The sequence below is a fragment of the Vidua chalybeata genome, chromosome 27, assembly GCF_026979565.1.
Source record: "Vidua chalybeata isolate OUT-0048 chromosome 27, bVidCha1 merged haplotype, whole genome shotgun sequence".
NCBI classification, from domain to species: Eukaryota; Metazoa; Chordata; class Aves; order Passeriformes; family Viduidae; genus Vidua; species Vidua chalybeata.
In genome coordinates, this window is record NC_071556.1 from 4,134,599 (window position 1) to 4,160,221 (window position 25,623).

The following is a 25,623-nucleotide window of genomic DNA, read 5'->3' on the forward strand; positions in this document are numbered from 1 at the left end:
TTGGCGTGGGCACATCTGGTTTTGGGTTCCTTGGGGTTGGGGACGCCAGTCACTGGGTGCCTTGGCGTGGGGACACCAGGGGTGGGGACATCTGGCGTGGGGACACTTGGTCTGGCGGCTATCGGGTCTCCTGGAGTTGGTTCACCTGGGATGGGGACACTTGGAGCGGGTGGGGACAGCGGCCATTGAGTCCCTTGAGGGGGGGAACAAGCGGCAAGGGCACACGTGGCAAGGGGACACCTGCGATGGGGACACCAGGGGTGGGGACAACGGGGGTGGAGACACCTGGGGCGGGGGTGGAACACCGGCCACGGGGTCCCTCGGCGCGGGGACACGTGAGAGGTGACCGGGGGCTGGGCTGTCCCCGCCGCTGTCCCCGCCGCTGTCCCCGCCGCTGTCCCCGCACCCCGCGACGAGCGCGCCCCAACCCCAAGCCACGCCCCCTGCCACGCCCATCCCTCCTCATTGGTGGATATCCGGCCCCGCCCCTTCGCTGATTGGCTCCCGCCGCTCCCCGCGGGTCCGGGCTGGGCGGGGCCCGGTGTCGCGATCTCGCCCGGGGGTCGCGACAGAACCCCACCCCCACCCCCGTGAGTACCGTGCCCGGGGCTTGGCGGGAGCGGTAGGGCGCGAAATGGGGCTGGGGGCGTCCCGGGAGGCTCCAGAAAGGCTCCGTGGGGGGCTCCAGGTGGTCCCGGGGGGAGTCCGGAGGTTCCCGGGGGCCTCCGGGGGGTGCGGGGGAGGTCAGGAGTCCCGAGGTCCCCGGAAGACCCCAGGGACACCAGAGGGGCACCCCTAGAAACTCAAGGGAACAAACTCAGGGTCCCAAGGGGACCTGTCCCCCGCAGGGACCTGCCTGAAGCCCCCCGGATCCCCCCAGAACTCGTCCCCCGGAGAGCACAGGCCCAGGCCGGGGGTGCCACGGGAGACCCCAAAGGGCAGAGGGGCTGCCGGGGGGCCGGGGGGGGCTGCCGCGGCTCGGCTCCCCGCGGCGGTCCGGGGGCTGCCCCGGCCGAGGCGGCGGTGACGAGCGGCACGTCCCCAGCGCAGGATTGCGACAGACGATTCCAGTCTGGCTTCAGCTGAATCACCCAAAAACCCCTCCCCGGCCCCAAAAAGGGGCGTGGGGATCCCGGAGTGGGTGGAGGGGTCCAAGAGGAGTTGAGGGGACCCAGTCCCCCCGTTTCCTGGCAGGGAAGAAGGACGACCCCCTCCCAAAACCCCTTTCAGACCCCTCATAACACCCCAAGAGCCCCTCAGAACCCGCCAGCCTCTCCCACTCAGGTCATGAGTTGGTGGCTCTCAACCCCCACAGAACAGGGGCTGGGGGGTACCGGGGGTGTCATCCCCCGGGGGGTCCCCACCAGTCTCACCCACCCATGGCACCCCAAAATCTCCCTCTTCCCGCTGCAGCCGCCGCCGCCATGTCGGCCGAAAACGCAGCGGTGCCGGCCGGGACCGGGCCGGAGACGAAGGTAGGGGTGCATGGAAGGTCTGGGGGGGCTGCGGGTGGCTCTGGGCACCCCCATCTTATTGTCCCCCACCCTCAGAGCGTGGTGAGCCGCGTGGCCAACCTGACCCTGGTGAGCTGTGCCTGCGGGGCCGTGGCCTCGGCGTACGGCCGCACCAAGGAGAGCCACCCCTGCGTGCGCTCCGTCTGCGGTGTTGCCGAGAAGGGCGTGAAGACGCTGACAGCGGCAGCAGCGAGCGGGGCCCAGCCCCTCCTCACCCGGCTGGAGCCCCAGAGTGAGTGCAGGGGTGGGGGACAGCACCCCACGGGGCTGGGGGACCCCAAAACTGGCTCTCACCGAGCTCTCGTGAGGAGCCAGGAGAGGGGACGATCAGCTTTCACATCTCCAGTTTGTATCACCAATGAATAAATGGCTGGAGAAGCTGGAGGGTTGGAGGGGAAACACCCCACAAGTTTTGGGGTAGCCCAAAACCCTGCCCTAGCAGAGCTCCCGCAAGGCAGCAGGGTGCTAAACCCACCTATTTTCACATCTCCAGTTTCCACCGCCAACAAATTGGCCTGCAAAGGGCTGGACAAGCTGGAGGAGAAGCTGCCCATCCTGCAGCAGCCCCCCGAGAGGGTAACGTCACCTGGGGGACACGGGCAGGGCTCCAGCGCTGGGCGAGGAGCGGGGACAAGCTGTCCTTGCGCTGTCCCCTGCCAGGTGGTGGCCGGGACCAGGGAGCTGGTGTCGTGCACGGTGAGCGGGGTGGTGGCGAGGACGCGCTCGGCGCTCGGGGCCGTGGTGGGCACCCGCGTGGGGCAGCTGCTGGCCACGGGCGTGGACGCCGTGCTGGGCAAATCAGAGGAGCTGCTGGATCGGTACCTCCCCGGGACAGGCGAGGAGCTGGGTGAGTGCCCACCATCTCCCAAATCTCGGGGTGCCAAGCCCGCCCGGGACCCTCACCCTGTTGCTCAGTCTTGGCATTGGCTATACATGGTGGCCCCACAATGGTGCCAGAGCACTGAGGCCACTGTGACCCCACGCAGGGGACAGTCCCCGTCTGAAGGACATGGGATGGCACTGGGTGAACTCTCACCTGGAAACCCAAAAGCAAATATAGTCCTGTGTGCCCGCCTGGGTATTTATAGCTTGGCACTGGGTGACACGAGGCAGAGCTGGCCCCGTGTCACAGCTCAGGTGACCGCAGAGGCCACCTGGCTTAAGGTGGCATCTCCACACGACCTGGTGGCCAAGCATCCTGTGGGTGCTCACGCTGGGCTCCAGTGCCCAGCGCAGGATGGCCCAGCCACGCTGCCCTCACCCCGCTCCCACAGCGGCGACAACAGGCACAGAAGTGGCCACAGGCACAGAGGTGACCACGGGCACGGAGGTGACCACGGGCACAGAGGTGACCAAGGGCACGGAGGTGACCACGGGCACAGAGGTGACCAAGGGCACGGAGGTGACCGGGGGCACAGAGGTGGCCCCGCAGGAGCGGCAGAGGCGGTGGCAGAGCTACTTTGTCCGCGTGGGCTCCCTGTCAGCCCGGCTGCCACACCGGGCCCTGCGGCGCTCGCTGGGGGACCTGCAGCGGGCACGGCTCCGTGCCCAGCGGCTCCTGGCCCAGCTCCACCATGTCATCCGGCTGGTAAGGATGGGGCAGGGACCGTGCCAGCCCCGCGGTGGCCCCAGGCACCCCCAGGTGTGCTTCCACCTGGCTGAACCTCCCCCCAGATCGAGGAGGGGCAGCAGGGCACGGACGGGCCCTGGCACAGCACCCGGGAGCACCTGCACCACCTGTGGCTGGAGTGGAGCCAGCAGGATGCGGTGCCCATGGAGGACAACGAGGTACAGGGTGGAGGGACCATGGGGGACAGGTGGCTCCATCTGGAGAGGGTGGGGACAGCGGCCATTGAGTCTCTTGAGGTGGGGACACATGGCAAGGGGACACCTGGGGTGGTGACACCTGGAGCAGCAGCCACGGAGTCCAGGTGTGGGTCCATCCAGGCAGGGGTGGGGTCCACCACCCCCAGCCCCCGCTGCCCGCTGCCCACCCCGCAGGTGGAGGCTCGGACTCTGGCCATGCTCCACGGGCTCCTGCACCAGCTCCACGCCGCCTGCTCCCACCTGGCCACCGGTGCCCGGGCGTTCCCCAGCAGCGTGCAGGAGACGGCGGGACACGTCTGGCACGGCGTGGAGGGCGTCCAGGCTTCCCTGGCCAGCGCCCACTCCTTCCAGGACCTGTCGGGCCTGGTGCTGGCACAGAGCCGGGACGCCGTGACGCGGGCACAGCTGAGCCTCGAGGGGCTGCTGGAGCACGTGGGGCAGCACACGCCCCTGCCCTGGCTCGTGGGACCTTTCGCCCCCGCGCTCGTGGAGTATCCGGAGGATGTCCCGGTGGATATGTCCAAGTGGGAGGGCTGTGTCACCGTGGGGGGGACGCACCAGGTGCCCGCTGCCCCCCAGGTCTGCAGCCAGCACTGAGTCACTGGTGCCACTGAGCTGGGGGAGCACCCACCCAGAGCTACGAACCCCAATCCCGCCGGGAATGAGGGCACGATGGACGTGGTGACCCGGCGTGGGACCCCAGTGTCACGGCCGGGGACTCCTGTGGGGATGGTGGCACGTGGAGGACACTGTGTGAGTCTGTCTGGGATCCAGGGCTGCCCTAAGTCCCAGGAATACTGGAATTTCATGTCTTAACAGCTTCAAACCAGTTTAAAGAGGAAGAAAACAACTTTTTTGGCCTTAAAATGACTCAGAGCCTGCAGTGCTGTGGCAGAGCCACCGGCTCACCGCGGGGCTCTGCACGGGCGGCAGAGCCGGGGGCACCCCCGAGGGGGGGCTCAATAAAGGGGTGCCAGTGGCACACAGTGGGACGGGATTCCATGGGGTACTGGGAGAAAGGGTGCCACAAGGTGCCAGGACACCTGGACTGTGACCCCCGGCCGTGTGGCACTGAACTTTGTCCCAGTTGTCACCGTGGAGGGGCTGGGCCCGCCCCGGGGTATCCCCGGCGTCACAAGCACCGCGTGGTAACAGCACCCGGTGCGGCGACACCGGGCACCCCAGGACTGTCCATCCCCCCGCCGCCGGCACGCCCCGGGACCGCTCTGACCAGCTCCACCGGGCCAGGTGTGGGCGAGCACCGGGACCCCCGTGCTTGGGAGCCGCACGAGGGGAGGGGACGCTCGGGAGGGTCAGGGCGGGGTCGCTCCCGGGGGATCGGTGCCAGGGAAGGTCGGGGGGGGGGTCTCGAGTTCCGGGCTCGGGGCGTCACGGCAGCCGAATCTCGGGGAGTCGTGTCGTGTAGAGCGGTCCCGGGAGTGTCCGGTCCCCAAGGGGTGTCAGTGCAGCCCAGTCGCGGGGGATCCGGTACCGGGGAGGGGCTGGGGGGGGCGGGGGGGGGGGTGTCAGTGCAGCACCGACCGAGGAATGGGGTCCCGGGGGGGCTCAGTGCAGCCCAGTCCCGGCGGATCCGGTGCTGGGCGGGGGACTCGGTGCAGGCCGTTCCCAGGGGTTCGCTGCCCTCCCGGCCCCGCGCTCCCCGCCGGTCGCTGCTCCCGGTCCGCCCCGGGCCGGCCCCGCTGGGCGGCTCCGGTCACATGCGCTCGGGGCGGGCTCCGGGGTATAAAGGGCGGCGGGGAGGAGCGGGGCGAGCCCGGAGCCGAACCGAGCGGAGCAGAACCGACCCCGGCCGCCAGCGGTGAGCACGACCCAGGGCCGGTCCGCGATCCTGGTTCCGGTTCCGATCCCGATTGCGATCCCGGTTCCGATCGCAGTCTCGGTCCTGTTCACGATCGCGATCCCGGTGCTGTTCCGGGTGGCAATCCCAGTCCCGGTCCCGGTCCCGCTCGCACTCCTAGTCCCGATCGCGATCCCGGTTCCGATCCCGCTTGTGATCCCGATCGTGATCCCGGTCCCGGTCCCAGGGACCCCCCTGTCCCGGGTTTTTCCAACCGCGTGGGAGCTGCCCCGTTTCGGGGAGGGGTAACCTGGGGTCCTCCCTTCGAGAGGCAGGAGGGGGGCGTTGGGGGGGCCTGGCTCCACTCACGGTCCCGACCTGTGCCCCCCAGCCCCACCATGGCCACCAGCGAGCCCACGCCGGCGCAGCCCAAGGCAGAGGAGCAACAGGTCAGTGCGGGCAAGGCGGGGAATTTGGGGGCGATCCACGGGGTCCCTGCTTGGAGACGGGGATCGGGGTTATCCCACCCTCTGATGGGCTTGGAGAGCCATGGGAGCACCCCAAAACGATCCCCTGTGTGGGATGGTGTGTGGGAACACCCAGTACACTCTGTTCCCTGTGAGATTTGGGCAGTCCCTCAGTCCCACGCTCACCCTGAGCCCTTCCGGCCCCCAGAACATCGGGACCCGCGTGGCCAACCTGCCCCTGGTGAGCTCTGCCTACGACATGGTGTCCTCCGCCTACACCTGCACCAAGGAGAGCCACCCCTACGTGCGCTCCGTCTGCGATGTTGCCGAGAAGGGCGTGAAGACGCTGACGGCGGCAGCAGTGAGCGGGGCCCAGCCCCTCCTCACCCGGCTGGAGCCCCAGAGTGAGTGCAGGGGTGGGGGACAGCACCCCACGGGGCTGGGGGACCCCAAAACTGGCTCTCACCGAGCTCTCGTGAGGAGCCAGGAGAGGGATGATCTGGTTTTGTGTCTCTGGTTCGTATGGCCGAGGAATAAACGGCTGGAGAAGCTGGAAGATGTGGGGGCAGCACCCCCTGAATTTTGGGGTGATGGAAAATCGGCCCTAGCAGAGCTCCTGCAAGGCAGCAGGGTGCTAAACCCACCTATTTTTTCATCTCCAGTTTCCACCGCCAATGAATTGGCCTGCAAAGGGCTGGACAAGCTGGAGGAGAAGCTGCCCATCCTGCAGCAGCCCCCACAGAAGGTACCGGGGTGGGCTGGGGTGGCGTGGGGTGGAGTGGGCAGCACACTCAGGGCCCCCGCAGTGCTTAACAGAGGCTTGTGTGTCCACCAGATCATCTCGGACACCAAACTGCTGGTGACCTCCACGGTGACAGGGGCCAGGGATGTGCTGACCAGCACCGTGGCCGGGGCCAAGGATGCCGTGTCCAGCACCGTGGCCGGGGCCAAAGATGCCATGTCCAGCACTGTGGCCGGGGCCAAAGATGCCGTGTCCAGCACCGTGGCCGGGGCCAAAGATGCCGTGTCCAGCTCCGTGGCCGGGGCCAAGGACGCGGTGACCAGCCGAGTGACCGGTGTGATGGACATGACCAAAGGGGCAGTGCAGGGTGGTGTGGAGCTGACCAGGTCTGCGGTCAGCAGCGGCGTTAGCACCGTGGGCCAGATGGTGGCCAGCGGGGTGGGCTCCGTGCTGGGCAAGTCCGAGGAGCTGGTGGACCATTACCTGCCCATGACGGATGAGGAACTGGGTGAGCAGCTGATCCCAACCCTCCAGAGTGGGTGGGCAGAGCAGGGGGGCTCTGTGGGGTGGTGATGGCGGTGCTGGGACCCCCTGAGCAGCTCCTGTCCCACAGCCAAGCTGGCCACGTCCGTGGAGGGCTTTGAGCCGGAGCAGCAGAGGCAGCAGCAGAGCTACTTCGTGCGCCTGGGCTCCCTCTCCACCAAGGTGCGGCACCGAGCGCTCCAGCACTCCCTGGCCAAACTGCAGAGCGCCCGCCAGAGCAGCCAGGACCTGCTGGCCCAGCTCCAGCGCACCCTCGACCTGGTAGGACCCAGCCCCGCACCCCCTGTGCCACCCCGGGGTGTCCCCCAGAGGTCCCCCCACCCAGCCAGGCTGTGCCCCTCTCCCAGGTGGAGCACCTGAAGCAGGGCATGGACCAGAGGCTGCAGGGAGGGCAGGAGAAGCTGCAGCAGCTGTGGCTGGAGTGGAGCAAGAAGCAGCCGGGTGGTGGCAAGGACCAGGTGCCACCGGAGGTAGGAGCAGGGCAGGAGGTCCCCAGGGTGTCAGGGACACCGGGGTGTCCCCCAGCCCTCACCCCCCCCGTGTCCCCCTGCAGGCGGTGGAGTCGGGCACGCTGACCATGCTGCAGGGCTTGAGCCAGCAGCTGCAGAGCTCCTGCCAGCCCTTGGTGTCCAGCCTGCAGGGCCTCCCCGCCACCGTGCAGGACACGGCGGGGCAGGTCCGGCACAACGTGGAGGAGCTGCGGGCAGCGCTGGCCTCTGTCACCTCCCTGCAGGACGTGACGGGGCCCGTGCTGGCCCGGGCTCGCACCCACGCCGCCAGAGCCCGGCAGCTGATGGACGAGCTGGTGGAACACGTGGCCTTCAACACCCCCCTGACGTGGCTGGTGGGACCCTTCGCCCCCTCGGGCAAGCGCCCGGTGGAGCTGGAGATGGAGTAGCAATTCTGGGCTGCTTCCACCTCCTCCCGCAAAAAAGCCTCGTTAGGAGCCTTTGCTAAACCCCCCCAGCCCCCCTCGCCTCTAACCTTGTGCCTGCCTCTGTGGGGACCCTCCTGCCTGCCCCAGCTCTGTCCCTTGTCCCCTTGCTGGGGACCTGCAGTTACGTGCCTTGGCTGCCCCAAGTGCCTGTTGGGGGTCCCCCATGTCCTCGGTGCCTTCAAACCCCCACCCTTGTAGGGCCAAAACAGCACAAGAAACAATAAACTGCGGTTAGTTTTGCACTGGACTGAGGTTTCTTCGGGGGTGTGGGAGGGAGGAATTGGGCTCTGGAGGAACAGCTCCCTCCCCAAGACCTGGGGATCCCCATATCCTGAGCCCCCTTTCCCCAGACAGCCCCCTGCCCCTGTGGGAGGAGAGGACTTGGCAGTGGGATCAGGAGTGGGGTCCCACTCCCCAGCAGTTGGGCAAGAGGCACTCAGGGTGTTTTGGGCTTTCTTTGGGTCTTATTTACAGAGCGAGCGTGAAACCAGTCCTGGAAAAAGAAAAAGCAAAGTGTCCCCAGGGCAGAGTTACTGCAGCCTGCCGGGGGGGGGGTCGGGGCATCCTCCCCCGGGGGTCGGGCACAAAGAGCAGGCGGCGCCGGGTGGAGCCGGGAGTTCTTTATTGGACACGGACAAAAGCTCTGGAGCGTTGCAACAGAGCAAAGAGACCAACACTGAGCTGCTGCCCAGCACGGGCGGGATGGTGCCAGGGTCACTCCCTCCCTGGCACAGTCAGGAGAGAACACACCCTTTTTACCCTTATTTTACCCCACGAAGTTGGTGCCCAGCCCTGCTGCCACCCTTGGGGCAGAGGGATCCGGCTCCAGCAGCTGCCTCTGGATGGAGAGAGGATCGTGATGGTGGGGAAAGGGGCTTGGAGCAGCCCCTGAATGCGTGATCTTGGTCAGAGAGAATTTGGGGACCCATGGGGTGTATTCCAGCCCTGACCCTGGGCAGGGGGTTAAGGTCCTCCCCTCGTCCCAGACAGAGATGCCTCAAGAAAGAGACACTGGGGTTCCTTCTGTTTTTCATTAGAAAACCCTTTATATTCATTTCATGTTGGTTGAAATCACAAGAAATTAGGTAGGAGGGAAAAAAAAAAACAAAACAAAAATTAAAAACGGGGGGGGGGGGGGGGGACGGGGGGACAAATACAGACACCAGCACAGCCCCCCCGCGGGTGGTGCCTCCGCAGGGATGGGACACGGGACAAGACCAAGGACATCGGCTACGGTGGGACTTAGTGAAGTGACTCAGGCAGGGGACGAAGCAGAGGCTGCTCTCCCTTCACAGCCTCTCCTCCTCCTCCTCCTCCTCCAGGTGGGAGCTGCTTCCTCAGCTCTCCTCCTCCTCCTCCTCCTCCTCCTCATCCGCAGCCTCCGACTCCCCGCGAGCTCGCTCCGGCCCGGCCTTGGGATAGTCCTGGACACTGCTGGGGGAGAGCAGGGGCAGGGAGAGCTCAGCCCCCCGCCCCTCTGCCTCTCCTGGTCCCTCTCCCACATCCCAGCTCCTTCCAAAGCTGGAACAACCCTTTCACAACCCACAGGATGTCCCCAAATCACCCCTGCAGGGCCCAGCGATCGCAGCCCTGCCCCCCACACTCACTTGTTGTGTGGCTCCTCTGTGGATGCCTCCAGCTCCCCAGCTCCTGGCCCTTGGCTCTTGTCCTTCTCCTCTGTGCCCTCTGACTTTTGGGACAGGGATTCACCATTCACAGGACCTGACAGGTCTGAAGGGAAGAGAGAGAGGCTCAGGCTCTTGGACCCCCTCATCCATCCCGACCTTCGTGGACTGAGGATCCATGGCTGTAGACATGCAGCCGAGCCTGAGGGGACCCCAGTACTAGCCTGACCCCCACAGCTGCAAGAAGGGCCCCAAAACCTCCACCCCCAAACCCAGAGACACCATCAGGGTGGATTTTCCCTGTCAGTTCCTCTGGGAAGGCTCTTGCAGCATCACCAGGACGGCCCCAGGCAGAGACCTGGCTCTGAGGGTGGAAGATCCCAGTCACCACTCCCTGTGCAAGAGTCTGAGCCAGTGTCCAAGGACATCTCCACATTCCTTCGTGCCTGGACCAGAGCTCAGGCTGGCAGGGAGGAGCTGTCCTGGGCCAAAAACCAGCATGGAGGCCCCCAGAGCTTGGGCGTGGCGCTCGAGGTTTGCCCTCTGCCCTCACTGCATTCCCCATCCAGCCCTTTCCCACTCCTGGCACTCTAGCAAAGCAGAGCCTGGAGGTGCTGATCCCTCCCCCACGAGGCCAACAGCCACCTCCCCATGTCCCGTGTCCCCAGCAGCACAGGTCATGCCCCAAGGAGGGGACTGTGACCTGCCCAGACAGGGCAGGGAATGATCCCAGGATGTTCAGGGATGCTCAGCAACGTTACCAGCATTTGTCTCCTCTTCCCCCTTCTCATTCCGTGTCTCTGCTCCCGACAGCTTCTCCTGGCCCTTCTCTGCCTCCCCCTTGTCCTTCTCAGGCCCAGCTTTGTTGGCTTTCTGGATGGATTCCATCTTTGGTCCCAGCACACGCGACTTCAACCGGGTGTAGACTTCGGCCGCTTTTTCCATCACGTCCTTGTTGGCTTTGTAGCGACGGATCTGCCCCGGGGAGCAGGAGGAGGGACCCCCTTAGAGCTGGGGCCAGGCAGGCTCCCCGCTTGCCCCAGGGAGGGCTCAGCCCTCTGCTCTACCTTCTTGAGCGTGGCCACCACATCCGTGTGCTTCTGGAGGATGTGGGAAGTGACCTGGAGCGTGCCCAGCTCCTCGAGTGCGTTCAGACACCGCTTGATGTCCTGCACGGATGGCAGCGGGATCAGGAGCTGCCCTGAGGGCACCTTGGGCCTCCCAGCACCCCCAAAGGGAGGAGGAGGAGCATTCCCAGGTATCACAGCAGGGCAAGGATGAGCAGGGATGTCCCAGGCCAGGCCACGCCATCGGCACTCACCGGGTTATCCACCTTCAGCGCAAACTTGATCTCACTGTGAAGTTTCTGGAGTTTCTCTTCCACTGTGGGCTCTGGAGCACAGAGAGAGACACAGGCCGAGATGTCAGGGCACCAACAGAGCCCACGGCCCTGCACAGAGCCCAGGATTTGCTCTGGGGCCTGGAATCACTCCCAGGCAGAGGTTTGTGTCCTCCTGCACTTCCAAAGCTGAGCACAGTCCCAGGAATGTCTCTGGAGAGGATGGGTTGGGATGTGCCAAGATAGGGAGGGGATGCCAGGGAAGTGATCCTGGGATCACAGCAGTGCTGGGAAAAACCCTGGCACAAGCTCACTAATCTCTCCCTGCCCCAGGGATGGGGGAACCAACCCTGGAGCCCTCCCCTCTCTCTCCTCCCCTCTGTGATGGGAAGCAGTGGCTCTCTCACCCTTTTTCTTCTCCATCCTCCTTTCGGGGATCGGGTCGGATTTCTTCCGGCCTCGTTCCACTTTCAGAGGTCTGTGTGAAGGGAAGGAAAAAGGGAAGATGGTTGTGGTGAACCCCCTGCTCACCACTGGGCTAACAAGGGGGATGGCACTGGCTTGAGCATCCAAGACCCCTCCACCCTGGTCACAGCTCCCCTGTGCCCCAGCTTCCCAGGAATGCAGGCAGGAAAAGCCTCGTGAGAAAGAAAACACCACGGAATGTCATCCTGGTAACCCCCAACAGCTCCTCCAGCCCCTTCAGCTCAGGAGGAGGGGAGGAACAGGCCCAGCCCCTCTGCAGGTGCTGCAGCCCCATGAGCCCCATCCCCACCCCGGGGTGCCGGGGCTGGAGCCGTGCAGGAACAGCCCCATTCCCAGGAGGAAAGGGGAGGGAGGGAGATGTGGAGATGCTGACTTGTTCCGTGGCTTCTCCTCTGCTCGGCCCTTCTTCTCCTTCTGATTTGGTTTCCTTGACAACTCCGAGGGCTGTTTCTTCGCCGGCTTCTTTACCTTGGAGGAGAGAACAATGCAGGGAGAGCAGCAGAGCCCTCCCTGCTGCGGCACCAACAGAGCCACGGCCACGGCACAACGGCACCCGTGGCCACCCCACGGTCACCCCATTGCCATGGCACAGCATCACCCTACATGTTCCCAAAGGCTCCAGGGGGACAGCGGGGCAAACCCCAAGACTGTGGTGGAAGAGCATCTTGGAGATCATGGAATGGTTTGGGTTGGAAGGGAACATAAAGCTCACCCCATCCCACCCCTGCCATGGGCAGGGACACCTTCCACTGTCCCAGAGTGCTCCAAGCCCCGTCCAAACTGGTCTTGGACGCTCCCAGGCATAGAACAGCCAAGACCAGTTTGGACGGGTTGCTGCTCTGGGCACCCTGTGCCAGATGTGAGGCCCACAGCTGGATGAGGCATCCTGGGCCAGGGGAAGAGCTCCCACTCCAAGACATGGATACAACCCTTCCCAACACCATGTGGGCAGCTGCAGGCTAACCCAAGACCACGAGGGCAGGTCCCTGCCACTCCTGGAGGTCCCTGATGGCCTGACAGGGAGGTGACAGGTGTCCATCCACCCCCAGGCCCCCACAGCTCCACACTCACCTCCTTCTCCTGCTCCAGCTCAGAATCCGAGGAGGACGGAGCCTTGGCCCGGCCTCTCCGGCCCTTTTTGGCCATTTCATCCTCGGCGCTGCTGTCCGAGTCTGAGTGCACCTCCTCGCCCTTCTCTGCCTTCTCCTTCCTTTTCTCCTTCTCCTCCTTCTCCTGCTCCCGGAGCCGACGGATCTCCTCCTCCTGCTCCCTCTTCCTCTTCTCCTCCAGCTCCCGCCGCCGCTCCTCGTCCCGCCTCTTCCACTCGCTGATGCGATCCACGTCGCTGTCGCTGTCACTGCCAGGACAGGGCAGGCTCGGACCCCTGCGTGACCCCTCAGCCCAGCCCAAGGGTGACAGTGTCCCAGCTGAGCTCACCTGTCACTGCTGGAGCTGCTGGGGACACGCTCTGGCTTCGGTTTCCTGCCCCGGGGCTTGGGAGGGGGTTTCTCAGCTGCAAGACAACAGGGATATGCTCAGCAGGAGCCCTGCAGGTCCCTCTGTTAAAACAGCTCTGAGTTGCAGAGGCAGAGGGATTCTAGAATGTGCCCACAATTTGGGATGGGACCCTAAAGCCTTGGGAATGCCTGAGCTCCCACACTCCCATGCCGAGGTGGTGGCAGGAGCAGGAGCAGCCCCAGGGTACCTGGCTTGCGGCCCCGTGGTGCCTTTTTCACTGACACATCCGAGTCCGAGTCCGAGTCCGACTTGGTCATGTCCACGGTGGCATTGCCCATCTCCAGATCCGAGTCCACTTTGGAGTCGGAGTCAGAGCCAGACTCCACTTTCTGCAGGCAGGGAGCAGGGCTGGGATGGAGGGTGGCAGTGGGGTGGCACTGCCCCAATCCCAGCAACACCCCCAGTCCCAGCTCTGAATCCCAGCACCCAGAGCCCCAGCAGGTCACCACGAGATCAGTGAGGTCCCTCCAGGTGCTCCAGCCCAGGGCACAGCCCTGTCACCCCCAGCTCCCCCATCCCCACAGTGCAAATCCTGACTCCCCTCCAGCCTCCCTCAATTAGGGGTCCTTTACCTTCTTCTTCCTCCCTGCTGCCGGCATCCTCCGTGGAGCCCGGGCCACTGGCTTCTTTTCAGGAGTGAAATCCTGGAGGAAAACAGAAATATGAGGAAATGTGGAACAGTGTCACCATGGAATCAAGCTAGTCAGGTTCCCTTCGGCCTCTGCCCCACTCCCACAGGGATGTTCCCCCCACCACACTGCCAGTGTATCCCAAAATCCTCTCACCTGGTCACTGTTTTTTTCCGACTCAGAAGACGTTTCTGAGTTCTCCTCTTCTGTGACAGAGGGGCTGCCCTGATCCAAGTCACTGGAGGATTTCCGAGGCCGTTTTGTCACAGGCATCTGGCAAAGGAGAGGTGACAAGATGAGAGAAGCCCATTCCTTCTCCATCCACCATGGAAAGCAAATGTTTCCTGGGAAGGCCTTTCTCCAACTCTTCCCAATGGGCCCTGCAAGAGCTGCACTCAGATCTGCAGCTCTGGATCCTCCTCCAGGCTGCAAACCCCGCCAGGATTAGCCACCCCACCATCCCACAGGCATCACGAGACAGCTGTGAGACCCCCAAAACCACGCTGAGCCCCATTTCCCACTGGAGAATCCAAGAGGGAGTTGGTTTCTCCACCACCTTCTTCTGAGGTGGGTTCAAGGAGAGCTCCACGATGGAGCCACACTGTCCCCTGGCTGGGCCACCCTCCTGTCCCCAGCTCACACTCACTTTCATGGCCAAGGATTTCCTCTTGAGCCCACTGTGGTCGCTGCCTTGATCAGAGTCCTCATCGCTGTCCACCTTCTCCGTGGGGACCGTGGCCATGGCAGAGTCGTCCTCGTCGTCCCCGGCGTCGCTCCCCGCCATGGGGTCGTTCTCGGGGACATCGCTGTCGGAGGAGCTCGCGGGCTAAAGGCAGCGGGAGGAAAGCAGGGTTAGGGGGGCCTGTGGGGCATTTGGGAGGGCAGGAGAGGACGGGGAGGAGGCACCAAGGGTGGGGAGTGAAGGAGGGCAGAGCTGGGTGTGCAGAGCAGTGCAGGGCAGCCTCCCCTCCCAGCACGGATCCCTCCGGAGCAGCTCCAGGCAATGACACCAGCCCTGCTGGGGAACGCTGTGCCCATTCCCAAAGCCCCACACACCACTCCAAGAACACATTCCCAGGATGCTGCTGCCTCGCTGCCCTCTGCCCCCCATCCTCACACCCTGCCAAAATCCCTGGAGCAGCCCGGAGCTGGGAGCAGAGCCCAGCCCTCCTCTGCCCTGACGGCGCCAGACAAGCCGAGGTGGCCGCGTTCAGCCTCTCCTTCTGCCTCCACTTGGATCAGGCCTCCTCCTGTCCTCTTTGCACACTTTCCCCATGGGAAAGGTCCACACGAGGAGTCCAGGCGGCCACTGTGCTCTTCCCAGGTGGGATATCCTGTGTCCTGCTCCCTGAAGGCCTCCTTGTTTCTCCAGCCCATCGGGAGGTTCCTCGCACAGGACATCACACGCCAACTTCGTCTTCTGGGCTGCTCCTCTGTGTGTGGCAGCACTGACATTCCCAGAGCCAGGGTTCTTCCAGCTGCTGGAAAGCCTCTCCTCACCTTGGCTGTTCCTGGCACCTCGCTTCACTCAGGTCTCAAAGCCAAGGAAACTTCAGTGTCTTCTCCTGCTCCTTTTGCCCACAGGACACAGTGGGTGTTGGTGAACTCTCAGCCTCGCTGGGTCCCTCATCCCTGATGGGAGTTCCCAGCGATTCCTGGCCATGGCAGGTGCTGCTTCCCTCACCACCACCAATCTCCAGGTTTTCAAGCACCTCCACAGCCTCGCCTTACCCTACAGCCACTGTTTTGGGTGGACCATTTCCCAATCCCTGCCCTTCAAACCACATCCTCACTCCTGCCCTGCCGTGGCACGGCCCGGGGGGCTCATTCCCTGCACCTGCTGACCTCCAGGGACCACCTCGACCTTGCTGCCCACCCTACAAACCTTCCTCTGCCTCTTCAGCCCCACTGCCTCCAAAGCCGATGCCTCCTGTGATGCTCTTTAGGGAATAAATTGGATCCCAATTATGGTCATGAGGTGCCCCCACAAGAAGTTGACAAAGAGCTGTTCCCCAGCCCGGTCCATATCCTGCTGGAGGGCTCAGGAATCTTGGGAATGGATGGAGGAGGGGACTTCCCAACAGTCCACAAGCAGATGCAGGAGCCAGGGATGAGCAAGCCTCAAGTTCTTGCTCTGACAACAAAATCTCCATGATTTTGGGCAAGCAGCACAAAGCACGACCCCGGTTCCACCGTGACAACGGGGCAGAAGCACCTTCCTCCAGAGCAAGTGGGAACTTCCAGCGCTCCTGGAAGCCCGAGGGAAACCCCTCCACGGAGGAGGATGAGGAGAGCAGACTCCCTGAGGAAGGGAGAGGGCAGGGAAGGAGAGGGGAGCTAATTCCACCCCAAGGAAGCCAAGCTGGAAGCTGGAAGCAATCGGCACAGCAGCGAGGAGAAGCAGAGACAGGAGGAGTGGCTCGGGGGGACGGAGGGGCTGCAGCCCCATCCCCTGCCCAGCCCACACTCACCGCAGGGGCACTGTAACTGGCGTGGGGGTTGTTCTGGATTTCCCACAAGCCCTCGTTGAAGCCTTTTCTCTTGTTTGGTTTCCCATATTTGTCTTTATATTTTTCGTAAGGGAACAGATCTTTAGGGCCCAAGAAGGCACTGGAGAGAGACAAAGCAGAGGTGAGGCCGGAGCGGAGGCAGAGCCCGGCCGGGGGGAGCGAGGCAGCGCTTACGTCTCGTGGGTGCCGAAGAAGAAGATGGGGTACTTGTTCGGGGGGGTTTCACGGCGCCGTCCGCGATGTCATCGATCTGAAAGGAAACCCAAAGCACGAGGAGGTCAGAGACAGCGGTGACACGTCCTCAGCCCCGGCAAGCGGCGTCGGCTCCGGCACCCGCTTGGAGCCAAGCGCGGCAGGAAAGCACCCGGACGGGGCCCTGGCTACGGATCCGAGTCCCTGCGGGATCTCTACCAGAGTAACGGGAAGGATCCGGCACCGAGGTCTTGTGGGCAACGTGGGCCTTGTGCTACTCCCCCGGGATCCATGGCCGGGAGCCGGCAGCGCGGGCGGGGGCGATGGACGAGTGGCCGCAGGGTCCGTCCTGGCTGGAGCCCGGCCGCAGGAAAAGCCCCGCTGCCGGCCGGACACCCCGTCTTCTGTGCTCCGGGCGGTCTGGGCTGTGGGCGGGGAGAGCCTCGGGGTGCGCACGGGGAGGTCTTCGGGGCGGGGGGACCCTTCCCCAGAAAGCAAGCGAGCTAAAGCAGAGGGGCTGTGCTGGCAGGAGCGGCAGTCCCGGGTCTCACGGCGAGGTGCAGCCAAGCGGTGTCAGCTCCGGCCCCCTGAGCTCCCCGATCCCGCACGGTTCCACCTGCCAGTCTCTTCCCATCCGAGGGCAGTGCATGAAGCTGCCACGCCCTCGGCTGCTCCCGGGGACCCCGCAGAGCCCCCAAGCACCCCCCAGATGAGCACATCCCAAAGCAGCTCCCGCTCTCGTGGAGCACTGCGGCACGACGCTGTCACCCGGCCACTGGCACCAGCTGTCCCCCTCCCCAAACGCTCCAGCATCCCAAATAACCCCCCCAAAAGCGCAGCAGCACCCGCTGATCCCGCACCGGGAGCGCTCGCAGCAGCCCCCCACCCATGTCACACCCAGAGTGTCCCCTCACTGTCCCCAGCAAGGGACAGAAGCCCAGGCCTCACAGTGCAGGACCCATCTCGGTACTGAGCTCCCATCCCAGATCTCTGAGTCAGTGCTGGACCCTCATCCCAGCACAGCTGCTCATATGGGGCCCCCCATTCCGGTACGGGACACCCCATTCCAGTACTGGGCCCCCATCCCAGGAGAGGTGCTGGAATGGGACCTCCCATCCCAGAATGGGACACCCCGCACTGGTACTGGGCCCCGTCCCAGTACGGGACCTTCCAATCCAGTACGGGTGCTGGGATGTGACCCCAAATCCCACTCTGTGTGCTGGGACGGGTCCCTCATGCCACCACCGGCTCACATGCCGTGACAGATACCGACATGGGTCCCCCATCCTGAACGGGACACCCATCCGTACCCGGTACAGACCCTCCTATGCCGGTACAGGTACCGTTACAGCATGTCCACCCCGGTACCAGCTCCCCGTCCCGGTACAGGTCCCGTTATGGCATCTCCATCCCGGTACGTGTTCCCAAGCCGGTACCGTGCCCCCATCCCGGTACGGGATCCCCATCCCGGTACAGGTACCGTTATGGCATCTCCATCCCGGCAGGGGCCTCCGCTCCGGGGACAAGGGTCGGTACGCGTCCCCATCCCGTCTCGAGTCCCCCCCCTCCCGATCCCGCCCCCATCCCGGTCCGGGACCCCCGCCCCTCTCCCGCTCCGTCCCCCCGCGGCGCGGCCCCGCGGTCTCACCCGGGCCGGCCAGTGCGGGTAGCCCTTCATCTTGGCGAAGACGAGGTCCCCGGGTTTGAAGCTGTGTGGCATGGCGGCACCGGGGGGCGCGGGGGGCACCGGGCGCGGGCAGGCCCAGCCCAGGCCGCGGCAGCACCGGGCAGGCGGCGGGGGCGGCCCGCACCGCACGGCACGCAGGATATCCCGCCCCCGGTCGCGACCGCGCCGCCCATTGGCTCCGCCGCACGTCGCTCAACCCGTCCGACCAATAGGAGCGAGGCGCTGGCGCGGCGGGATAACGGGATTGGGCCGCGCCGCCGGAGGCGCCGAAGCGGGGGGCGCTGAGGGGCGGGGCCTGAGGGGCGGGGGGGACGGGGATAGGGACAAGGCCTGAGGGGAATTGGGACCTGAGCGGGGACGGGGATAGGGACAAGGATTGGGAATTGGGACAAGGACTGGGAATTGGGACCTGAGCGGGGACGGGGATAGGGACAAGGCCTGAGGGGAATTGGGACAAGGACTGGGAATTGGGACCTGAGCGGGGACGGGGATAGGGACAAGGCCTGAGGGGAATTGGGACCTGAGCGGGGACAGGGATAAGGACAAGGATTGGGAATTGGGATCTGAGCAGGGACGGGGCTATGGTGGGGCTGGGGACTATGGGGGGTGTCAGGGCTGTGGGGCACAAGGGTGTGGGGAGAGGGTCAGGGCTGTGGGTGGGACAAACACCGATCCTGCCCCATCCACTGCCCCCAGCTCAGCCCCCCAGCCTGGGGATGCGGCTCCCGGCTGAATTCCTTCCCTGCGGCCATCCCGGGGCTCCAAACTCCTTCTGGACTGGGGAGGGTGGTGGGTGGCCGTGTCCCTGGCCCAGGACAGGGCCACCGGGAGAGTCACGGGGGCCACATGGGGGGAATCCGACCCACTGGGTTCCAAACTTAGGCTGAGCCTGGCTAAGCTGGAGCAAACGCTGTGCAGCTGGCCTGGGAGCTGGTTTTAACCCAAACTGGCTTCTCTGCGAGGTCACGGAAAGGAAAACAGTCCCTGCCCACACCGGGCTGCTCCCAGTGCCCGGCAAGAGCCAGGTGGGAGCAAAACCCAAACCACAACCCTCGTTCTGGGGAGAAACTGCTCATTCCCAGGGTTCTGGGGGGAGGTGTGTGAGGAGGGGAAATCCTGCTGCAGGGAACTCGTGAGGGTGGCGTTGGGAGTGCTCCCTGTCACACTGTGAGTGGGGCCTTGCTCCTGCTGTGCCACGTCCCTGGTATGCCACATTCTTTCTGTGCCACATCCCTGCTGTGCCATGTCCTTGCTGTGCTACATCCCTGGTGTGCCACGTCCCTGCTGTGCCACGTCCCTGCTGTGGCACATCCTTTCTGTGCCACGTCCCTGCTGTGCCGTGTCCCTGCTGTGCCATGTCCCTGCTGTGCCACATCCCTGGTGTTTCACATGCCTTGTGTGCCACATCCCTGGTGTGCCACGTCCTGGCCTTGCCACATCCCTGCTGTGCCACGTCCCTGCTGTGCTACATCCCTGGTGTGCCACGTCCCTGGTGTTGCCATATCCCTGGTGTGCCATGTCTGTGCTGTGGCACATCCTTGCTGTGCCATGTCCCTGCTGTGCCACATCCCTGGTGTGCCACGTCCTGGCCTTGCCACATCCCTGGTGTGCCACGTCCCTTGTGTGCCACGTCCCTGCTGTGCCACGTCCCTGCTGTGCCATGTCCCTGCTGTGCCACGTCCCTGCTGTGGCACATCCTTTCTGTGCCACGTCCCTGCTGTGCCACATCCCTGCTGTGCCACGTCCCTGCTGTGCCACATCCCTGCTGTGCCACGTCCCTGCTGTGGCACATCCTTTCTGTGCCACGTCCCTGCTGTGCCACGTCCCTGCTGTGCCACGTCCTGGCCTTGCCATATCCCATCCGTGCTGCATCCTGACCGTGCCATATCCAGCCTGTGCCATATTCTGGCCCTGCCGCATCCCAGGCTTTGCCGTGTCCCAGCTGTGCAGTATTTCGGGTTGTGCCACATCCTGGCCGTGCTGTATCCCAGCAGCTTCGGGGCTCGGTGCATTCTCCTCAGCCTGTCCTGTGCCGTGGCGGTGTCACGGGAGGGCAGATCCGTGTCTCAGGCCGTGATTCCCGCTGCCGATGCCGGTGCGTGTCCAGCCTTCATCCAGGTGTTCCTGGCTCTCGGTGCTCTCGGTGTCCCCGGCGTGCCAGCGGAGGGGCAGTGCCAGGTGCCGCTGCCCAGGTGAACGCACACCTCGTTCGGGACGGAGTCCTCCTGATGCCGGGAGCCGCAGCCCCTTCCTCGGCTGCGAGTGTCCCGTGTCCCACGAGGGTGGGGAGCAGGAGCTGTGCCGTGGAAATAAACCCCGTGAAACCGCAGCACACGCGGGGATGTTCATCGTGTCCGTCCTCGGGTTTGGAGCCCTCGGCCGATCTCCCAGGCATGGGGCGGACACGAGGCTCCTTGTCCGTGTGCTTTAGACGCCCCGGCTGTGTCCCTGCTCCACGCGAGCTTCGCTCCGGAGCTGCCCAGGGCTCCTTTCAGCCTGCTTTGCTCACACCGGGGCTGCTCCCGGGGCACCGGGAGCCGGGGATGTTCCGTGGGGGCTGCGGGTGAAGATTTGGGGGGGGTCTGGGGCGCTCAGGGGGTGCAGGTCTGCGGGCGCTCTGGGCTCCGTGGGTGCCGCCGGGGGTCCACGGATGCGGCCGGGGGAGCTCTGTGGAGGTCCGTAGGTCCCGCTCACGGGTCCGCGGGTGCCGCCAGCCCCCGGTGATCCCGGTGCCGGTATCCCTTTGCCCCCCGCCGCCCCATCCCCGCCGCCCGAGCGGGACCGGTCCCGCCCCGTTCCGGTGACGGCGCGGGCGGGCCGGAAGCGCGGGGGGGACGCGGCGGCCCCGCTCCTGTCCCGGTGCTCCCGTCCCGGTGCTCCTGTCCCGTCCCGGTCCCAGCCCGGCACCGCCATGCGCAAGTTCTTCCAGGAGATCAAGGCCGACCTGAAGTTCAAGACGGCGGGGCCCGGGCAGAAGCTCTCGGAGCCGTCCCGGTACGGGTTGGGGGGACCCTCCGGTAACGCCACCACCGGTAACGCCAACCCCGGGCACCACCGGCCCCTCCGCGACCGGTACCCCCCCCGCCCTGGGCCCGGTACCTGCCCGGGGCACGAGGGGGACACGGGGCCGGGACCAGCGACATCGCCGGGCCCGAGCGCCCCTTCCCGCGGGGCCGCGTCCTCCGCGGGCTGACACCGGCGGGTGGGCGCGCACGAGCGGTCACCGAGCCCCGTGTCCTCCGTGCCAGGGCCCCCAGGGAGAAGCCCAAAGCCGAGGTGGCCCCGAAGCCCCGTCAGGCCCCGACGGATGAGGCGCAGAGAGCGGCGGCCGCGGCGCTGGCCCGGCTGGAGCTGAAGCCCAAGGGAAAGGCACCGTCCGCCTCCCAGGAGGCCATCAAGAGCCAGGGTAGGAGCGGGCCGGGGGAATCGCGGCTCCGCTGGAGCCCGGGGACAGCGGTCCCGGCTGGAAAAGCGCCCGGGTGGGGCTCTCGAGGGTGTTTTGGGGCAGCTGTCGTGGAAATGGGGTCATGTGGAGCCCTGGGCTAGGACGCCACACCTGGGCAGGTGTTTGCTTCTCAGGGCAGCGCTGAGCTGTCCAAAAGGCTCTGGAATGTGCTGAGCCTCCGCTCCAGCTGGGGTTTGTCTGTTGTAGTGAGAAAAGAGCTGATGGCCGAGGCAGCTGCCAGCGAGAAGGGGCTCTCCATGGAGGAAAAGGTGAGGGAGATGCTCAGCACCTCTCGGGGCTGCTCTCCCTGTCCCGAGGGTGTTTATAAACAGAGCTCCCCCAAAACTTCTCTGTGCTCAGTTTGGTGCCTGGTTTTATCTCCTTCAGCAGCAGGAGGAGGAAGGGGCAGCTGCTCCCTCTGTCTCGGGGGTTTATTTCATTTGCCCCTTGACTGGTGCCATTGTGAGGAAAGACCAGAAGGAAAAGCAGCTCCGAGAAGCCATCCAGGCAGTGAGTGCTTCCCTTCCCTTCCCTCTTTAAACTCCTTTTGTGCCGTGGGTCCCTTCCAGCAGTGACCAGCCAACCCTCCACTTCCTTCTTGTAAAGTCTCCCCCAGGACAATTTCACTTTACCTGTTAAATCATCTCTAGCCCAGCAAATTGAGCTGAGCTGGGGTCAGCTCCTCCCTGAGCAGCTTCTCTCCTTCTCCCCCAGTATTTCTCTGTGGATCCAGTGGCTGCTTCCATCATGGAGATCCACACCTTCAACAAGGACCGGGAGAAGGTCCGGGTGTGCGTGGAGACCATGGCCAAGTGAGTGTGACTGAGGGCACGGGCAGCTCATCCCTTCCCTGGTGGGTTTTCTTGCTCTGCTTCTAGCAAAGTCTTTTTTTTTTTTGGAAGAAAATTGAACTCTTAAACCACCCAATTTGTCAGTTGAGCAGATGTCAGCATCCTGGAGGAGTTGGTTCCACTAATCCAAGAGGTTTGGAAGCTGCTGGTTGTTTGGTTTGGCCCCAAAACATTGATGTATTTTATTTTCCTGGGCTTTTTAGCTTTTTTTCTCTGTGAGGTCTGTGTTTTCTCTCTGACCTCAGAGTGTCCTGCTTTGATCCAGGCAGTGCATTCCTCTTGCTGCAGGTACCTGGATAACATCTATCTCCATCCAGAGGAGGAGAAATACCGGAAAATCAAACTGCAGAACAAGGTGTTTCAGGTGAGCTCAGACTCCGCAGCTGCTCAGCCTTGGAAAGCCCTTGCTTGGAGCAAACTCCATCTAAATTCTGTCCTTTTCTTCCAGGAAAGGATAAGCTGCTTGGAAGGGACACACAAATTTTTCCAGGCTGTCGGGTTTGAGACAAAAACACTGCCTGTTCCAGGACAAGGCAAGAACTCGTGGTGTTAATGTGGAGTCAGGGCTTTGTGGGGTGCTGGGATGCTGAGGGCAGCTCTGGTTGCTGTCAGCTCCGCAGAGGTCATTACTCCAAGGCTGGAACAAAAACAGCCTCTGAGCCTGCACATTCCTCATCCCGATGTGACATTTCCCCAGAGATCCTTGTCCCCTGTGTCACCGCCCTAGAGACCAAGAGCCTCACGCCATCCTTGTGGTTTTGCAGAGACCATGGAGGAGTTCTACGTGCTGAAGGAGGAGGTGCTGAGCAGGCTGGAAGAGCTGAAGGAGCGCAAGGAGCAGCTGCTGAGCTCGGAGCCCGTGCGGGCGCAGCTGCACCGGCAGCTCGCGCTCTTCCAGCCGTCGCCCGCGGCCGCGCGCTTCGAGCTGCCCCACGACTTCTTCAACCTCACTGCAGAGGAGCTCCGGAGGGAGCAGCGGCTCCGGTGAGGGGCTGCAGGAGCAGCAGGGCCAGGGGACACCAGCCAGGAGCTCGTGGCTCTCCTCGGGGCCTACAAGGGTCTCTCTTCCCCCCCAGGACAGAGGCGGTGGAGAAGGCGTCGATGCTGAGGACCAGAGCCATGCGCGAGAAGGACGAGCAGAGGGAGATGAGGAAGTACAACTACACCCTGCTGCGGGTGCGCTTCCCCGATGGATACATCCTCCAAGGTAAGAGGGACACCTCACCCTTCCTTCGGGCACCTCCAGAAGCTTCTGAGGGTACCTGGAGTGTAAGGAGCTGGATAACAGGAGGGGCTGAGTTCAGCTGGTGGAATAAACCACCCCAAAACCACAGTGGGGTAACGTTTCTCCACGAACTCTTCCCATCTCCAAACCCTCCCCCTGCTCAGGGTTGGGATTTTAAGCCAGGATTGAACAGAGAGGGAAGAATCTCAAGGCATCATTAATTAAAGCCTGCTCTTCCCAGGCCTCTGGAAACAGGCTGGACTCATTAGATCAGCGTGTGACAGCAGCCAGCGTGAGGCTGCCTGTGTGATGTCAGACTGTACAACAGCATAAATCCCCTTCAAATTTTCCAGCAGAACTCCAGAAATCATTTCAGGCTTTCCCAGCTCTTTGTTACAGGCTGGCAGGGGCTCCCAACAATTGACTATTTTTCTTTGGGGATTCTGCTTTTATAGTTTTCAGTTAAATCAGCCTGGCTGTGTGTCAGGGAAGTCGTTCATCAAGTCAGCATCAGTAGGTGAAGCCCCACGGAACCGACCACAAAAGGTTAGATTTTGGTAAATGCCAGACTCTCTCACCTTGTTTTCTCATGGCAGGGACTTTTTATGCCCGAGAATCAGTATCTGTGCTCTACAACTTTGTGAGAGAAGCACTCAGAGATGACTGGCTGCCCTTTGAGCTCCTGGGACCTGGAGGTCTCAAACTGACTGATGAGAACTTGGCCTTCAATGAATGTGGGTTGGTGAGTGAAAAAAATGATTGTTGGTACCTTCCAGAGCATCTTGAGGCTGTCAGAGTCTTCTGCTGCTCAGAGGTGGGGGGAGAGAAGTTTGTGTTCTTTCAGAGCCCCAAGCTGTGCTCTGTGCCCTCATTTTAAGCACAAACAAAGCAGTAACTGCTTGGGGGCTTCGAGGTGTGGAGGGAAGTGCAGGGTCCTCCCTCCTGGAGCACAGAGCAGCTGTCAGGGGCTGGGAAAGAGGGAAGGCAGCGATGATGGGGGAGGGTATGAACAGAAAGCCCAAAGTAGCATCCCCTAAAAGGAGCTGCTGGCAGAATGCAGCCTTGTCCTTTTCAGTTTGAGCAGTCTGTGAACGCACGCAGGGTGTTCTACACTCAAGGGGAACAGAGCAGCTGCGGGAGTGCCCAAGGCCAGGATGCAGCAACCTGGGACAGTGGGAGGTGTCCCCGCCCCGGGTAGGGGTGGGGCTGGCTGGGCTTCAGGATCGCTGGCATCCCACAGCCTTCCCTGTCGTGCCCAGGTGCCCTCGGCCCTGCTGAGCCTGGCCTGGGACGCCGCGGTCATGGCAGACGTGGAGGCGGCGGCGGAGGAGCAGCGCAGCCCCCTCAGGCCCGAGCTGCTGGCCAGGGCCCAGACCCTGTCCTGAAATAAAGGGCAGTGCCTCCAGTGCTGCTGGCTTTAGACTCGTCCCTCCTTTTTCCCAGGACTGCTGGAGCGACGTGAGCTCGCAGGTGGCTTTGGTTTAGCTCTGCAGAGGGGCTGGACGCTGCTGTCCCCTCCCAGCTCCAGGCTCACAGGTGGCCTCTCCCAGTGGCTCCTCCGAGGGGCTTTCAACACCAAACTTGGAGCAGGGACTGCCTGAGGTGCTCCCAAGGCGGTGGTGGAGCAGGGATTAGGGGCTGTTAGGCTGGATTACCAACCTGAGCCTGGGTAGGGGGCTGGGTTTAGAACTCAGCTTCCTGTTCTGTGTGCACTGTAACTCCTCTTGGAGAGAAGCTGTTTGGATAAAGTTACACTTAGTCTGATTAAATGGAACTATTTAAAGACTCAGTTCTGATCCCAGTTGCTTGAGTTGCATTGTTGTTGTAGGTTTGAGATGCCAAACCAGTCAGTGCTGGGGCTGGCACTGGTGTTACTGGGGCAGCATCACCTCCCTTGTCCCTTCAGAGAGCAGAGAGTGACAGCAGGGACCAGCTACTGGTGGTGCCCAGTAGATTAAATAAACCTCAAATTACAGACAATCTTTTAAAGAAGTAATTCATTGTATAAAGCTGAAACCCCCAGCAAGTTTGTTCTGTGCATCATCAAGTTTGATGCCAGCTTAGTCCTTTAGTACCTCAGCCAGAGGTGTTAACTCTCACAGAGTTTTTCTGTGGGACAGAGCCCAGCTCTGATGTAGACAAGAGACTGAGAATCTAGCCCTGACCTGTCCAGCCTGTCCCAAAACAAGAGAAACAATGCATTTTTCCTTTTCCAAGGGTAAAGCCCTGCTGCTGTTCTCTGGAGCAATTAAGACCACAAACAGGATGGTACAAGAGCATAAATTCAT

The 25,623-nt window shown here is 63.3% G+C and overlaps 4 protein-coding genes across 13 annotated transcripts; 3 read left to right on the plus strand and 1 right to left on the minus strand.

Moving 5' to 3' along the window:
* The first annotated feature begins 430 nt into the window (after positions 1-430).
* On the plus strand, positions 431-4,399 carry LOC128800486 (perilipin-3-like). 7 transcript variants are annotated; one of them, XM_053965696.1, is made up of 8 exons: positions 1,287-1,475; positions 1,551-1,746; positions 2,008-2,090; positions 2,175-2,361; positions 2,789-2,880; positions 2,935-3,102; positions 3,189-3,302; positions 3,516-4,399. In XM_053965696.1, the coding sequence occupies exons 1-8, from the start codon at positions 1,380-1,382 to the stop codon at positions 3,936-3,938; spliced, it is 1,359 nt and encodes a 452-aa protein (XP_053821671.1). In that variant the 5' UTR covers positions 1,287-1,379; the 3' UTR covers positions 3,939-4,399. The 7 variants fall into 7 exon arrangements, with proteins under 7 accessions (XP_053821667.1, XP_053821668.1, XP_053821669.1 ...); XM_053965697.1 differs by having other exon boundaries at positions 2,789-2,862; positions 2,917-3,102; XM_053965692.1 differs by adding an exon at positions 431-590 and having other exon boundaries at positions 1,414-1,475; positions 2,175-3,102.
* Positions 4,400-4,499: 100 nt separating this feature from the next.
* LOC128800488 (perilipin-3-like) lies at positions 4,500-8,070 on the plus strand. 2 transcript variants are annotated; one of them, XM_053965699.1, is made up of 8 exons: positions 4,500-4,589; positions 5,531-5,588; positions 5,815-6,010; positions 6,269-6,351; positions 6,442-6,856; positions 6,962-7,152; positions 7,239-7,361; positions 7,445-8,070. In XM_053965699.1, the coding sequence occupies exons 2-8, from the start codon at positions 5,538-5,540 to the stop codon at positions 7,787-7,789; spliced, it is 1,404 nt and encodes a 467-aa protein (XP_053821674.1). In that variant the 5' UTR covers positions 4,500-4,589; positions 5,531-5,537; the 3' UTR covers positions 7,790-8,070. The 2 variants fall into 2 exon arrangements, with proteins under 2 accessions (XP_053821674.1, XP_053821673.1); XM_053965698.1 differs by lacking the exon at positions 4,500-4,589 and adding an exon at positions 5,045-5,160.
* A 775-nt stretch (positions 8,071-8,845) lies between these two features.
* On the minus strand, positions 8,846-17,872 carry HDGFL2 (HDGF like 2). Its single transcript, XM_053965583.1, is given in 17 exon segments — positions 8,846-9,262; positions 9,436-9,559; positions 10,215-10,428; positions 10,521-10,622; positions 10,775-10,845; positions 11,200-11,270; positions 11,652-11,746; positions 12,350-12,635; positions 12,716-12,791; positions 12,984-13,125; positions 13,369-13,440; positions 13,582-13,698; positions 14,072-14,251; positions 15,897-16,035; positions 16,110-16,155; positions 16,158-16,185; positions 17,776-17,872. Coding segments are annotated over 17 exon segments (1,932 nt in total). The 5' UTR covers positions 17,848-17,872; the 3' UTR covers positions 8,846-9,165.
* Positions 17,873-20,238: 2,366 nt separating this feature from the next.
* On the plus strand, positions 20,239-25,124 carry UBXN6 (UBX domain protein 6). 3 transcript variants are annotated; one of them, XM_053965584.1, is made up of 11 exons: positions 20,239-20,808; positions 21,063-21,220; positions 21,467-21,528; positions 21,647-21,769; positions 21,974-22,071; positions 22,399-22,474; positions 22,559-22,643; positions 22,875-23,094; positions 23,187-23,317; positions 23,932-24,077; positions 24,595-25,124. In XM_053965584.1, exons 1-11 carry the CDS (start codon positions 20,726-20,728, stop codon positions 24,718-24,720), a joined length of 1,308 nt encoding a protein of 435 aa, XP_053821559.1. In that variant the 5' UTR covers positions 20,239-20,725; the 3' UTR covers positions 24,721-25,124. The 3 variants fall into 3 exon arrangements, with proteins under 3 accessions (XP_053821559.1, XP_053821561.1, XP_053821560.1); XM_053965586.1 differs by having other exon boundaries at positions 20,626-20,808; positions 24,779-25,124; XM_053965585.1 differs by having other exon boundaries at positions 20,626-20,808; positions 21,650-21,769.
* Positions 25,125-25,623: the final 499 nt, after the last annotated feature.

What these genes read in the sequence shown, in the direction of transcription:
- LOC128800486 (XM_053965691.1), top strand. Translation starts at nt 1,380, where the DNA reads ATGGCACCCCAAAATCTCCCTCTTCCCGCTGCAGCCGCCGCCGCCATG. An exon ending in CACCCGGCTGGAGCCCCAGA is followed by an intron (nt 1,747 to 2,007) that starts GTGAGTGCAGGG and finishes TCACATCTCCAG; the next exon opens with TTTCCACCGCCAACAAATTG. An exon ending in TGCAGCAGCCCCCCGAGAGG is followed by an intron (nt 2,091 to 2,174) that starts GTAACGTCACCT and finishes GTCCCCTGCCAG; the next exon opens with GTGGTGGCCGGGACCAGGGA.
- UBXN6 (XM_053965584.1), top strand. Translation starts at nt 20,726, where the DNA reads ATGCGCAAGTTCTTCCAGGAGATCAAGGCCGACCTGAAGTTCAAGACG. An exon ending in TCCGAGAAGCCATCCAGGCA is followed by an intron (nt 21,770 to 21,973) that starts GTGAGTGCTTCC and finishes CTTCTCCCCCAG; the next exon opens with TATTTCTCTGTGGATCCAGT. An exon ending in ACTGCCTGTTCCAGGACAAG is followed by an intron (nt 22,644 to 22,874) that starts GCAAGAACTCGT and finishes GTGGTTTTGCAG; the next exon opens with AGACCATGGAGGAGTTCTAC.
- LOC128800488 (XM_053965698.1), top strand. Translation starts at nt 5,060, where the DNA reads ATGCGCTCGGGGCGGGCTCCGGGGTATAAAGGGCGGCGGGGAGGAGCG. An exon ending in CCAAGGCAGAGGAGCAACAG is followed by an intron (nt 5,589 to 5,814) that starts GTCAGTGCGGGC and finishes TCCGGCCCCCAG; the next exon opens with AACATCGGGACCCGCGTGGC. An exon ending in CATGACGGATGAGGAACTGG is followed by an intron (nt 6,857 to 6,961) that starts GTGAGCAGCTGA and finishes CCTGTCCCACAG; the next exon opens with CCAAGCTGGCCACGTCCGTG.